This window comes from Fomitopsis serialis, assembly GCF_022376445.1.
Source record: "Fomitopsis serialis strain Sig1Antser10 chromosome Unknown B0H18scaffold_66, whole genome shotgun sequence".
Classification (NCBI taxonomy): Eukaryota; Fungi; Basidiomycota; class Agaricomycetes; order Polyporales; family Fomitopsidaceae; genus Fomitopsis; species Fomitopsis serialis.
Window position 1 is genome coordinate 131492 of NW_025955026.1, and position 10946 is coordinate 142437.

Sequence of the window (10946 nt, forward strand, 5' to 3'; positions counted from 1 at the left end):
CGTTGTCCCATTGGGCACGCGAGCACGATCCGGAGCTAGGTAGCTGAGGAAAATCAGCCACGCGGTCCATCAAACTCTCTTCCGGTTTGCAGGCTACGTCGCATGGCGGAGCAATTTCCCCGGTGCACTAATCTGCACGACCCTTATTAATGTGCTCATCCCGCAGGATCGCCACCGTCAGCGCCATTAGCGGCAATCTGCAGGTTTCCCGTACACGCGCCACCTGCAATAAAATAGCTCAAGACACATAACATCGCGCGCGCAATCGTGGGCAAGGGAGAGGAGGGTGAGTGACACTTCGCTGGCAAAAGGCGACAACCATTAAACCTATCGATACTCGTGTGAAGCCGTCGAGCAGGAAGCAAACAACTTCGCCTCCTGCGCGGGATCGTTCCCGCTTGCGACCGCGACGGGCCAGCAAGTCGCACCGAACTCGGATCCTTAGGATGTGCCCGACGAGAAGCTCGCACAACAGGAACGGGAAAGCAGGAGGGTTACGGGCGCGTTGCCAGACCCGATGCAGTTCGCGTGCACGACGGGCGTGGTGCATATCTGCACGGTGCGAGGACCGCCGGCAGGCACGACGCGACGAAGAACTACGTCAGGAGTGCAATGTGGGAGAAGGCGGGGCCTGTCATGCTTGCTCTCGTTGGTCTGGTAGACACTTGGGAACGTCTAGGAAAGTGAGTGCGTTCACTATCTTCCTTTGGCGTCCCTCAACTTGCATGGCTAGCGTCATTTCCCATACTGCGCCGCCCTTGCATACGCCCCGTCTACGGCTCACGGCGCTGGTAGTATAGGACATGGTAGTGACCACAGCCGTTCCGGCTGCTCTGTTCGTCAGGACTTGTATCTGTACCCGTGCTTGTACCAGCAGGCGATCGACGAACAAGAAGTCCGTCGTGTGCCCTGCTGGCCACGAAGATAGCTTGTTCATCGCTCGGGGCGACATACGTCGTGCCCGCTGCTACCCACGACAACACGTCGGATGCTCATCACTGCACATCTGGCGTGTTGCGTCCGTCTACGACAATATTGTAGTACGTACGTCTATGTCGAACCTTTCGCTCGACGCACATGCTGCCAGGGTAGCGACGTGTCCTGCGTACGCGCCCGCCGTCAGCAAGCTTTCGGGCCCTTGACTCCGTGACGGCCGACGTGCACCATTCCGACCGATGCTATATGTGTATATTACAGTATGATGAATAGAACGGCTCAAGACAATGTGTACTACAACTATGATGGCCCACTCGGGACGAACAGACTACTTACAGCGATAGCGACGACGAGCTTCAGCTTTCTTTTCACCCTGTCGATCGAGAAGTCTAATGCGAGCGCTAAGGCTTAATCAGCTGCAGAGCGAAGCTATCTTCACCTTGCATTGTGCCGTCGACGCAAGCATATTGCTTTGTTATGCGAAACGATAGGGATGTCGAAGCGGCTCGTCGAGCTTTTCTCTGCCTCCTGTGATTGACCTGCTCTACGCAACCACTCCTTACAACAGCGACAACACCCGTACTACGCGATGTCTGCCATCTCCGACGTGGTACCGACTGTAGAAGCCTCGAGCCGCGAGGCTCTCAGTATTTTAGAGGCGGATATCACAGACACAGCTATCGCTGTTGACTCTGCGCTGCTACAGTGAGTGTGCGGACAACTATTGTGAATAAATTTCGACGTCACAGCTCTCAAGGACTTTCCGCGACCTTCATTTCGACGATCTTGAGATGCTTGAGCCCCGCTCCTTGCCTAGGAAATACCTCGAAAGAAAGAACGTACATCATCGCAGACACCTGATTTCCAAGTTCGAAAGAATACTCAACGACTTTCATGACAAGTACTCCGGGGAAGACATGCAAAATCTTTTCCTCGGCCTGTCTGAACGCTCCTTGAGCCTATCTACGCTGCAGACACAGGCGAGTGAGCTGCCACAACGAACGTATTGACCAAGCCACTCATGTCACTCTTTCTAGCTCCAGGACAAACTGCTGGCTTCTGAAGGCGACGAACGCGATGTACGCGTGCCTCGTAGACTTCAGAGCCACATAGAGCGCCTCATTTCCCTTGAATCTGAGTCGGATTATCTGCGGCTACAAGTCGAGCACAGTTCTGCATCATTGTCTATGTTATTCATGCCTCAGGTACGCCATCTATTCTGAAGGATTGTATTTCATGGCCATGAACACTTGTGAACTAGGATGCGGCCCGACAATTGTTTATCAGGCCACTGATCGATCTTCCTGAAGACTTCACGCAAGGCCTAGCTGAAGCCGGAAAAGTACTGTCCGATATCAACCGGATGACCGTGGAACGTCGACGGCTCCGCAATGAGATGGTAACACTCTTGAATCGGGCGTCTGCAGAATTGGCTGCAGCGGACGACGGACCGCCGCAACCTGCGAGGAACGGAATCATCCAACAACACTTTGCTCAGCTGCGGGGCATCAGACAGGTCCTGACAACTCAGCGTGAACAGTTGGAGGTTTTGAAGAAGATGCTTGTGGTGAGCCGTTCATTACCTTGTCCAAGCAGCAGAAACATAGCATTGGTCATAGATTGAATTCGATTCCTTGGTCGCTACCCCAAAGTTTCTCCGGGATCAGGCTGGTACGCCTATCAGCGTAGTCGATCTCAGAACTGCCCTCCAGGCATTCATCGACCTCTGCCGGGGCGCTCGGGCACACAGCAGGGTATGTAACGCCATTCCTTCGGAGGCAAAGATGCATGATGTTCAAGCTATGCCTCCGGCAAAACCTTACAGGGCTGCGATCGCGCAATCAGCCACAGCGAGGAGCTGCTGGATCTGTTAAACAGAGGTACCTATGAAGACTGATTTGACACCCTTCACGTCCACCTACATAACTGGACATTGCGTCGCCCGTCAGCTCTTTGTTCTACTGCCTCCACCGTTGTAAAACTAAGGCGTCCTAATCCTTGATATTCCTCATTGACCCGCACCATTAGTCCCTCCGAGTCGTGTCCACGCGTAGCTCAGGACAGCACTAAGCAACAACGAAACAAAGTGAGCGGCGTGCCACATTGAGGTAACAAAAATGGCACTTAGTTTACCACCGGTGGCTTTAAAGCTCGGTTTGAGCGAAGCCACACATGAACAGCAGGGCGATGCAATGCAGTACATTTGAGTAACTAGACAGCGATGAAAACAGATTGTATACTACGGGAGAGAGACTAGTTGCACGGGAGGGCATGGCAGACGGTAGAACTTGGACGTGAAGGTTTTGACATAGAACTTGAGTGCAGTGGCCTCGACGGCGTCGAAGTGCCCCGCATCATCGCATTCCCCGATTGTGGCTGCATTGGCTCGTACTACCTCGGGGACCTGTGGCCACGCGCTCATGACCAACAACAAAGCCTGAAGGCTGCCTCGGCGACCCTGCCACCCCTCTTCGCGCGTCGGCGTCCAACAGAAGGCAGGGGAGGACACGTCAATGACCGAAAACACAGTTTGATGAACCGACGACTGCCACACTCGAGCAACGCGCTGTTCACGTTCCCACTTGCGAAACGCATCGTCCGAATGATCAACTAGAAGATTGTCGAGGGCGCGCAACTCACAACGCCAGTTCGTCTCGTAAAGTTCCCAAACCACCATCGCCAAGAACGTCTTGTTGGTTTTTGCGGCGTCGAGATTGACTTTCATCCCACGAAACCACGACACGTCGGCTTCGTTGTACGACAGCAGAGACCCGCCTTTGGCGAACAGCCGACGTACGCACTGCAATCGCTCGTAGAGGTAGTCACGCTTTGGCACCTCCGAAGTTGTCGCATTCCCCGGTGATTCATCCTCGCTCCTGGTCTTGTCCTTCGCGTCCGGCTCGTCGAGACGATAGTCACCGTAAAGGGCATGACGCCAATCGGCGATACGCAGGGGCGTGCCGCTGATGGCGGAGTCGACGAGGCGGTGCCTGCAGTACTCACGAATGCGCGTGAAGTTGTGCAGATAGCGCGTCTTGTGAGTGGTAGCCTGGAAGATGACGAAGGGCGGAGGGAAGAAGTATTCGACCGCCACACGCGGCGGGAACGGCAACGGAGACAGCTCGGACAGGGCAGCCGTCCAGTTGGGACTGAGGGTGACGAGCTCGGCAGGAGGAGCCTTGAACGTAGTCGCGGGGTGTGGATCCGGTGTCTTCTCCGGCCCTCGGCCTTTGCGCGTGCGTTTGCCCCTCTTCTTGGCATTGCGTGTCTGTGGCGGCGCCTTCGAACCAGACAGCATTGCCGGAGTCGAGTCATTGCCCTTAAACCTTTTCGCCTCACTCTCCGTGCCGTCAGGCCGAGCGACGACCTGGAGCCGAGGCAACGCCGACGAGCACAGTAGGTTGCTCACAAAGAGCACCGAAGGCTGCGTCCAGCGAGCCGGGTCCTGATGTGTCCCGTCGGGGTCGTACCATGACTTTGGAATGCGGGGCCAGGCGGGTTCATCCTTGAGCTCGGTGTTCCACGCACGAGGATTCACCACCTTGCGGATACAGAGGTTGTCAGCCCATGGCCGGATGTACCAGAAGGGCAACCCTATGCGATGGAAGAATTGGGCAGCGGCGTCATTGCGGACGAAAGCGCCGAGGACTTTCAAGACAGGGTGAACACGCTTGTGTGTGTTGGCGATGCGACTGACCAGGACAGTGAAGTAGACCGTCAGACCGGAGAGCTCGAGAATGAGACGGTGAGCCATTCTCGCCGTCACCAGGGCATGCTGCTCGGTGCAGGGGAGCGCTCTGAGACGATCGACGGCATTCCTCAGCAGGAGGCATAACATCGCACCTAGCCTCCCATCAACACCCGATGAGCGAGTGAAAGTCGCCGGGTCGCGACGCCGAGCGGCGATTTCGGCCTGCTCGTAACGCGAAATGACCGCGACTGCAATTGAATATAACTCGTTTAGCACCTCCCCCTTCAGATATCCAAACCCCAGGACCCCGCATGTCTTCGATTCCTCCCACGGATCGTATCCGAGACCATCGTACACTTGCGACCCCGGGGCGTACTCTGAGTCGCTAATGGGAATGCATGCATGGTGAACGCAGCGTTCGTTGTATAACTGAGGCCACCGAGTGTACTCCTGGGGTCCCCAGAGGCCGTCGCTGAACGTCACGATTTCGCGCCCAGAGATACGCGGAAACTCCGGTATCCAGGTCATACACGGTGTAGTGATTATGTTGCAATTGTCGTCTGCGTCTGCCGCACATTCAGCATCGAATGGGCCCAGGTGTGAGCGCCGCTCTACGGCACAACACGCTCAATAACGAATCATGGAGATCAGAGCTTGTGAAGCCGTACCTGACGCAGGTGAGGGGGTCAGCACGAAGTTGGAGATTTGGATGGGCCGGTGAAGATTGGCATCCGCCATAGTGGACACAGCTACAGCGCGATACATTAGTCGATTCGACGATTTGAACGAAGCACATAGGCCTCATACCAGTATACTAAGTCCGACGCAGGCAACGCCGGCGGAGTACTTGCAGCACTGTGGACGCGATTGGCTGCACCCCGGAAGCCGTTTCAGATTCATTGAGAACATATGAGGAGGTATCCACACCTTTGTGACGCGTTATATCCACTCTAGGGGCGTCGTCTTGCAGAGGGACGGCGCGTTCTCGGGTTTGTCAGGCCAGGGCAATACTGGCCGCAGTCGTGCAGCCGTCAGCAGCTTTCGGTAGTGAGACACATCACGAATTGTCACTCACACGAGCTGACGCGCAGGAGGCCAATCCGGAGTGGGTGCAGGGGAGTTGTGCCACGGAGGAAAACAACTCTGGGACGTGTCTCCTTACGAATGGACTTTGCTGGCCCGCGTTCCCTTGAGGAGTCCTAGATTAGCGTAGGCAGTTTTGATTTGGGGTCGTGTGGTCACTTGAAGGTTCGCGACGCGTCTTGACGCGAGGCAGTAGTCTTGCGGCTATAGGTCGAAGTGTCCGACGAGAAGCCCGGCAAGAAACACTGTGCCAGAGCCACGTTCGCGCAGGAAGATCGAAATCTAACCTAGCCGCAGAACGACGCTACGAAGGGGGCCGAGGGCGAGAGGGAGGCACGAAAGCGAGATGCGGTCAGAGGAGACTTCAGCGCGACGAGGTCGAGGGTGAGATGTTGGGATGTGCAAGCGCTGGTTGGCGTCTACGGCACGCGGCCTCCGAGTCGCCTTCAGCGCTTGTGCCCCTCCCCTCCTAATAGTAGTCCTACGCTGACCTCCCTTCCTATGCCGAACTCTGGCCCGTCTCAACAGCGCTCGTGTCGCGCTATGTCCACCTCAATCCCCTCTGTATGTCTCTATTCAGGTACCCCGGAGGTCCGCTTTGGTTTCGACCATGCGTTGATATCTGGGCCGGGGAACTCCTGCCCTCGTATGAGCAGTTGAGTGAACCTCGCCGATTCCACGAGATGCCGACCCTCTATCAGCTGCAAAGACGCTCTGGTGGGTCGGTGTAGTCGATCTCAGGCAGCCTTATCAATCCGACGATATATCGAAGGGCTCACCACCTATGCTCGATACTACGCCCTGCTGTCCCCGATTTACAAGAATATGATCGACGACTCACACAAGTGTGACCCACCCCACCGTAGCCGTGCGTATTGGAACCGCTAAGGTAAGTCTCATGCGACCAGAGCAATTTACATCCCCTGACGCCTCAATTCCATGCTTGCGACCAACGTACGCTCCGCGTCTGACCTCGCACGTCCGATGTGCCTCGAGCGGACAGGCGAATCGGCGGGCGAGCGAATGAGTGAGCAAATGTACGGACGGACGGGTGAGCGGGCGGGTTTGCGGGCGAGTTGGTGGATTTGCGAACGTGCGAGCTCTACAGGACGGATTGGCGTTGTGAGTTGCGCGCCCTTGACTGTCTTCTCGTCGACCACACCAAGGACATCTTCGTCAGGCGGGAACGCGGGCAACTAATCGTCACAATCTGGTACCGCTCAGCACTCGAATCCGCCTTCTCTGCTGTCGTCGTCGAAGACTCCTCACTTTGCTGGAACGTTGCCGGGGACCCCGAGTAGTGAACACCTGCGCTTTTTTGGTCGCAATGAACGCCTGGCCGGACTCCCCCCTCGCTGCGAGTGCATATAGGGGACGTTGAGAAGTGCGGGGATGTCGACGTCTTTAATGAAACGGAGGCTGCCGCCATCCACTTCTACGTCAAGATCTTCGATCACGAGCCGCCGCTCAGTAGACAATGCAAGCCTGCGCCACATGAATATATAAAGCGAAGGTGAAGTCGACCAACGTGTAGTCAAGCAAGCACCATGTCCTTCCCCTCTCCCTCGGTCAGCGCCCTCTCCGAAAATGTTGCTGCCGTCCGCTCTGGGAGGCGCCCCGACAGGTGAGTCGGTCGCCTTTTCGTCATGAAGCGCAGCGCTGAGCAGCAGTTGACAGAGGAATCCTGGTCTTCTATGTGGCGGATTACCGACTAGGCTCTCGTAGAGGGGTCGTAACTATTGGCGGTGCTCGTATCATGAGACCCGGACACCTTGTCCTCATCCCTCTCCCTGGCGGTCGTTGTGAGTCTGCCTTTCCAACTCGTTGCTCTCGGCCCGCCACTGATAGTTGCTTCCCGCAGATGCCTTCTTCTGCTGCGGGCCCCGTGAGGTGCGAGGAACGCCGATCGGCTCATGGAACGTTCAGATCGTTGTCCAAGAGGTGAGCGTGCAGCCGGTTCAATGGCTCGGTCACTGAATTGTTGCGTCACAGCCCACATTGACCGTCTATTGGTACGATGAATCCGCGGACAGGGTCTACTCGGTGACCATGTACGATGACGAGAGCTTCCGTACGCTTATGTGCCACTGCTTCGGAGGCAGTGGCGACAACGCTATCTCGCAGGGCGTTCGCTCGCAGGGCATTGTTAGCCCGCAGAGCACCGGGCCGTCCTGGCGCCACGCCTGTGGCCTTATCGTTTTATATCTCGTTGCTCTTTATCTCTCCTACAAAGCTACTGCTGCCTATGTCTCGTTCACGAAGTACATGTAGATGATCACCGTTTCCTGGATCTTCGAGGTCTTGGCTCAATTGTTTTCATTCTCCCTTCCCCTCCGTTCCTCCCCTTCCTTTCCGTTCCCTCTGTTCTCTTCCCCCCCTCCTCCACTCTTCTCTTTCATCTAGCACAATCGCTATATCGCCCATCGAATCTCGCCGTAGTAACGTAATTGTGACTTAATTTTTTTTCAATGCAACCCGAGGACCTTCGCTCCTACACTTCAGCCATGCCCCTTGTGCCACTGACGCTGCACTTGCGCGGCTGCGCGCGAGCGACGAACGTGTGCGAGTGCCAGTGGGACGACGCCATGCACATCTCGAGCATGTTGTCCTCATTGTCGTCGCTATGACCCAGAAGAGCTCGGCCCCCGCTCCCATCGCGCGTGCGCGCGTTGATCGGCGAAGCTCGAAGGCGTGCATGTGGGCGTCTACTGGCGGACGATTTCGATTAGTAGCGACGTACCGATAGCCCCGAGGCGACGGAGACCTTCTTCTACCTGCTCAGCCTCGGCTGCAATGAATTGTTGGGTGCGTGTGCAGATGCGGTGGGCGAGGCGTGCGGGTGTGTCGCGGAGCGGGTGGTTCGATGGAAGGAGCCGAGGCAGAGGCCGGGGAGGATGGCGGAGGTGAGGTTTAAGGTCCATAGCACGCTGAATAGGTTCAGGAAGGAGTATAGGTGCGTCGGGATGCTCATCCGCAATACTACCGAGCAGTGCGTGCGTTGGCATAAGATGCTCGATCCGTATCGGCCTGCGTTTGACTCCAGCCATGTCGGCTCGCCTGGTGCGGACGCGACCTCCGAGCCACCGCCGCATCGATGGTGCATACACATTTGTTTTCACTCGGCGCGCGCTTAGGGTCACTACGTGCGACTGAGAGCGACGCATACATAGACAGTGAGAGCAGCCTTATTAACTGAAAGAGACGACATGAAGGGATGTAGATTACAGCGTGTTGTGAACTTGAAAAGGACAAGGCATAGACAGCCTCATAACTCGCTCAGTAGTAATCCGAGCCTAGCTCACGCATAGAGCGTGCACGCCGGATTGCCGGCACAGCAGTCGAGAGGTCCAGCGACAAGTGTTCCAGAGCATTGACTGTGATGTTTGATCGCTGTTCCCCATTGATGTTCCCTTCAACTAAGAAGCGTATGCCCCAAGCACGCTGAGATCCTCGGTGCGTCAGTATGTTGTATCACAGCTTTGAATTTAATTTTACTCACTCTTTCGAAAACCTGGACAACATGAATATTAGTCGTAGTATGGGCAAAGTAGCCAAGGTTGATGCGCATGAAGTCTAAGGGTATATAGCATTAGGACAGACAGTATTGAGCCGAGGAGACTTCGCTTACTAGACAAATTGTGTCGAAGGTGGCGCCTCCATTCGCGGCTCAACTGCCCCGCCCGAGGGGGTCCGGGCTCTCTGTACACGTGAGGGTGCGTCATGGCGGTCGCTTGCGCGAGGACAGCACTGTTCTGGCTCGCCGACATAAGCTCTCTGCCCAAGAAGATCATTCGAGGGCACTCACCCATTCGTGACGTTCATAGGGACGATCAGCGACATTCCAATCGATCTCAACGCGATCTTCGACAATGTCCAGCCACTCGAGGGCATAAGTGAAGTAGTTACAGAGCAACCGGATGCGGTGCTGCAGTAATTGTCAATGAGCATTCAGGACTCTGTTGAGCATGAGTAAATTGAATCAGTGGCTCACCAGCACCCCAATGACCTGGCAATAGGTGACATGTGCCGGGATTCTAGTAATGTCGACAGGGGATAAAGTCACAAGCAGGGAGGCTGCAGAACTGATGTTTTCCAGTTCATCGTCGGATAAGTAACGCGGGTTGGTGAGCTGGAGCCATCGGGGAGTGGCCATCCTTCGACAATTGCAAGGTGGGAGTTGAGGTCGACTCACCGCAGACTCCAACCGGTCGAGTTTGTAGCTTCATATAGCCGCACCAGAATGTGCTGCTTTGTTTTGCGTTCATGTCTGTTGATTGGATGCTGAGGACAATGCAGAACAGTTTGAAAGCCACGCCTTCGTGCCTTTTCGCTGTGCTTATGACCTCGATTTTGAATGCTGACTCGTCAGGTAGGACTCTCAAAGCGTTCAGACGGCCTGCCAGACCTCCCAGCTCGTCACTGAGATCAGCCAAGACATAGGGATCAACTCAATTATATTCTATTGGCCACTACTACCGTGTGTACGCACATAGGCACAGACGGGCGCTTCGCCGCTTGCCGCACCCACGCCGCGTCGATGTCCTTCAACCTCACACTTTTAGGCCGTCAATCTCGCTTTCTTGGCGCCTTCATCCGGCCATTTTGGACCCGTGGAGTCAAGAAATAATGTCGCGGATCCCAGAAGATGAGTATTGCGCAGGCCAGAGTCGACACCGCACGAAGACAAAACAGATATGCCACGCGATGTGGCACGAGCGTGTGGTGCGAACGCCTAGGCCGTCCGAGTCGGACTAAGTTGCAACTACCGTGCTCACTCAGCCCGCTGTCTGATCAAACAGCAACTCTGGGCATGTGCGCACTGCGAGGATCAACGCGCCCATGAAGACAGGCCGCGCACCGGACGCAATCGGCGTACGCAGTGCTCGCCAAAGTGATCGCGGGGATCCTCTAGTCACTAAAGTGGTCGCGAATCCGCACTCAGGGAGCTTATTACCTACTGCTAGCTCGGGCCCGCAGGGCTGGATGGGGAAGTAGAGGAGTGCACCGGAGCGATCTATGCTTCGCAGCCCCAGGTACGCTCCGTCATACCCGTGCACAATGCGTCCTCGTCCTCGTGCAATATAAGTCCCTGCGCCGAGAGAGGGCATATCCCCGGGGCACCTGCCGCTTGCGCTGGTGCTATCGCGACTGCGACAGTCGTCCTCCGCAAGTCGCGACCAGTCGCGCTCCGGGAATCGCCCGCCGCACTGATGTCTGCGCGTCGTCCCCCGCCGCC

General features: G+C 56.1%; 5 protein-coding genes across 5 annotated transcripts; 2 read left to right on the forward strand and 3 right to left on the reverse strand.

Moving 5' to 3' along the window:
* Positions 1 to 1525: 1525 nt before the first annotated feature.
* On the forward strand, positions 1526 to 2833 carry B0H18DRAFT_956956 (uncharacterized protein; the record flags this gene model as incomplete). Its single annotated transcript, XM_048042525.1, has 6 exons — positions 1526 to 1641; positions 1790 to 1920; positions 2002 to 2141; positions 2198 to 2503; positions 2556 to 2690; positions 2762 to 2833. 6 exons carry the CDS (start codon positions 1526 to 1528, stop codon positions 2831 to 2833), a joined length of 900 nt encoding a protein of 299 aa, XP_047890378.1.
* Positions 2834 to 3196: 363 nt separating this feature from the next.
* B0H18DRAFT_818858 (uncharacterized protein) lies at positions 3197 to 5170 on the reverse strand (the record flags this gene model as incomplete). The annotated part of the gene is made up of 1 exon (XM_048039278.1): positions 3197 to 5170. A coding segment is annotated over one exon (1974 nt), but the record flags the coding sequence as incomplete, so codon positions are not given.
* A 2087-nt stretch (positions 5171 to 7257) lies between these two features.
* Positions 7258 to 7981, forward strand: B0H18DRAFT_1121791 (uncharacterized protein; the record flags this gene model as incomplete). Its single annotated transcript, XM_048034395.1, has 4 exons — positions 7258 to 7334; positions 7388 to 7512; positions 7572 to 7651; positions 7703 to 7981. 4 exons carry the CDS (start codon positions 7258 to 7260, stop codon positions 7979 to 7981), a joined length of 561 nt encoding a protein of 186 aa, XP_047890380.1.
* Positions 7982 to 8201: 220 nt separating this feature from the next.
* On the reverse strand, positions 8202 to 8757 carry B0H18DRAFT_1121792 (uncharacterized protein; the record flags this gene model as incomplete). The annotated part of the gene is made up of 2 exons (XM_048034396.1): positions 8202 to 8392; positions 8451 to 8757. The coding sequence occupies 2 exons, from the start codon at positions 8755 to 8757 to the stop codon at positions 8202 to 8204; spliced, it is 498 nt and encodes a 165-aa protein (XP_047890381.1).
* A 229-nt stretch (positions 8758 to 8986) lies between these two features.
* On the reverse strand, positions 8987 to 9863 carry B0H18DRAFT_956959 (uncharacterized protein; the record flags this gene model as incomplete). Its single annotated transcript, XM_048042526.1, has 5 exons — positions 8987 to 9151; positions 9210 to 9283; positions 9339 to 9462; positions 9516 to 9635; positions 9702 to 9863. The coding sequence occupies 5 exons, from the start codon at positions 9861 to 9863 to the stop codon at positions 8987 to 8989; spliced, it is 645 nt and encodes a 214-aa protein (XP_047890382.1).
* Between the last annotated feature and the right edge of the window lie 1083 nt (positions 9864 to 10946).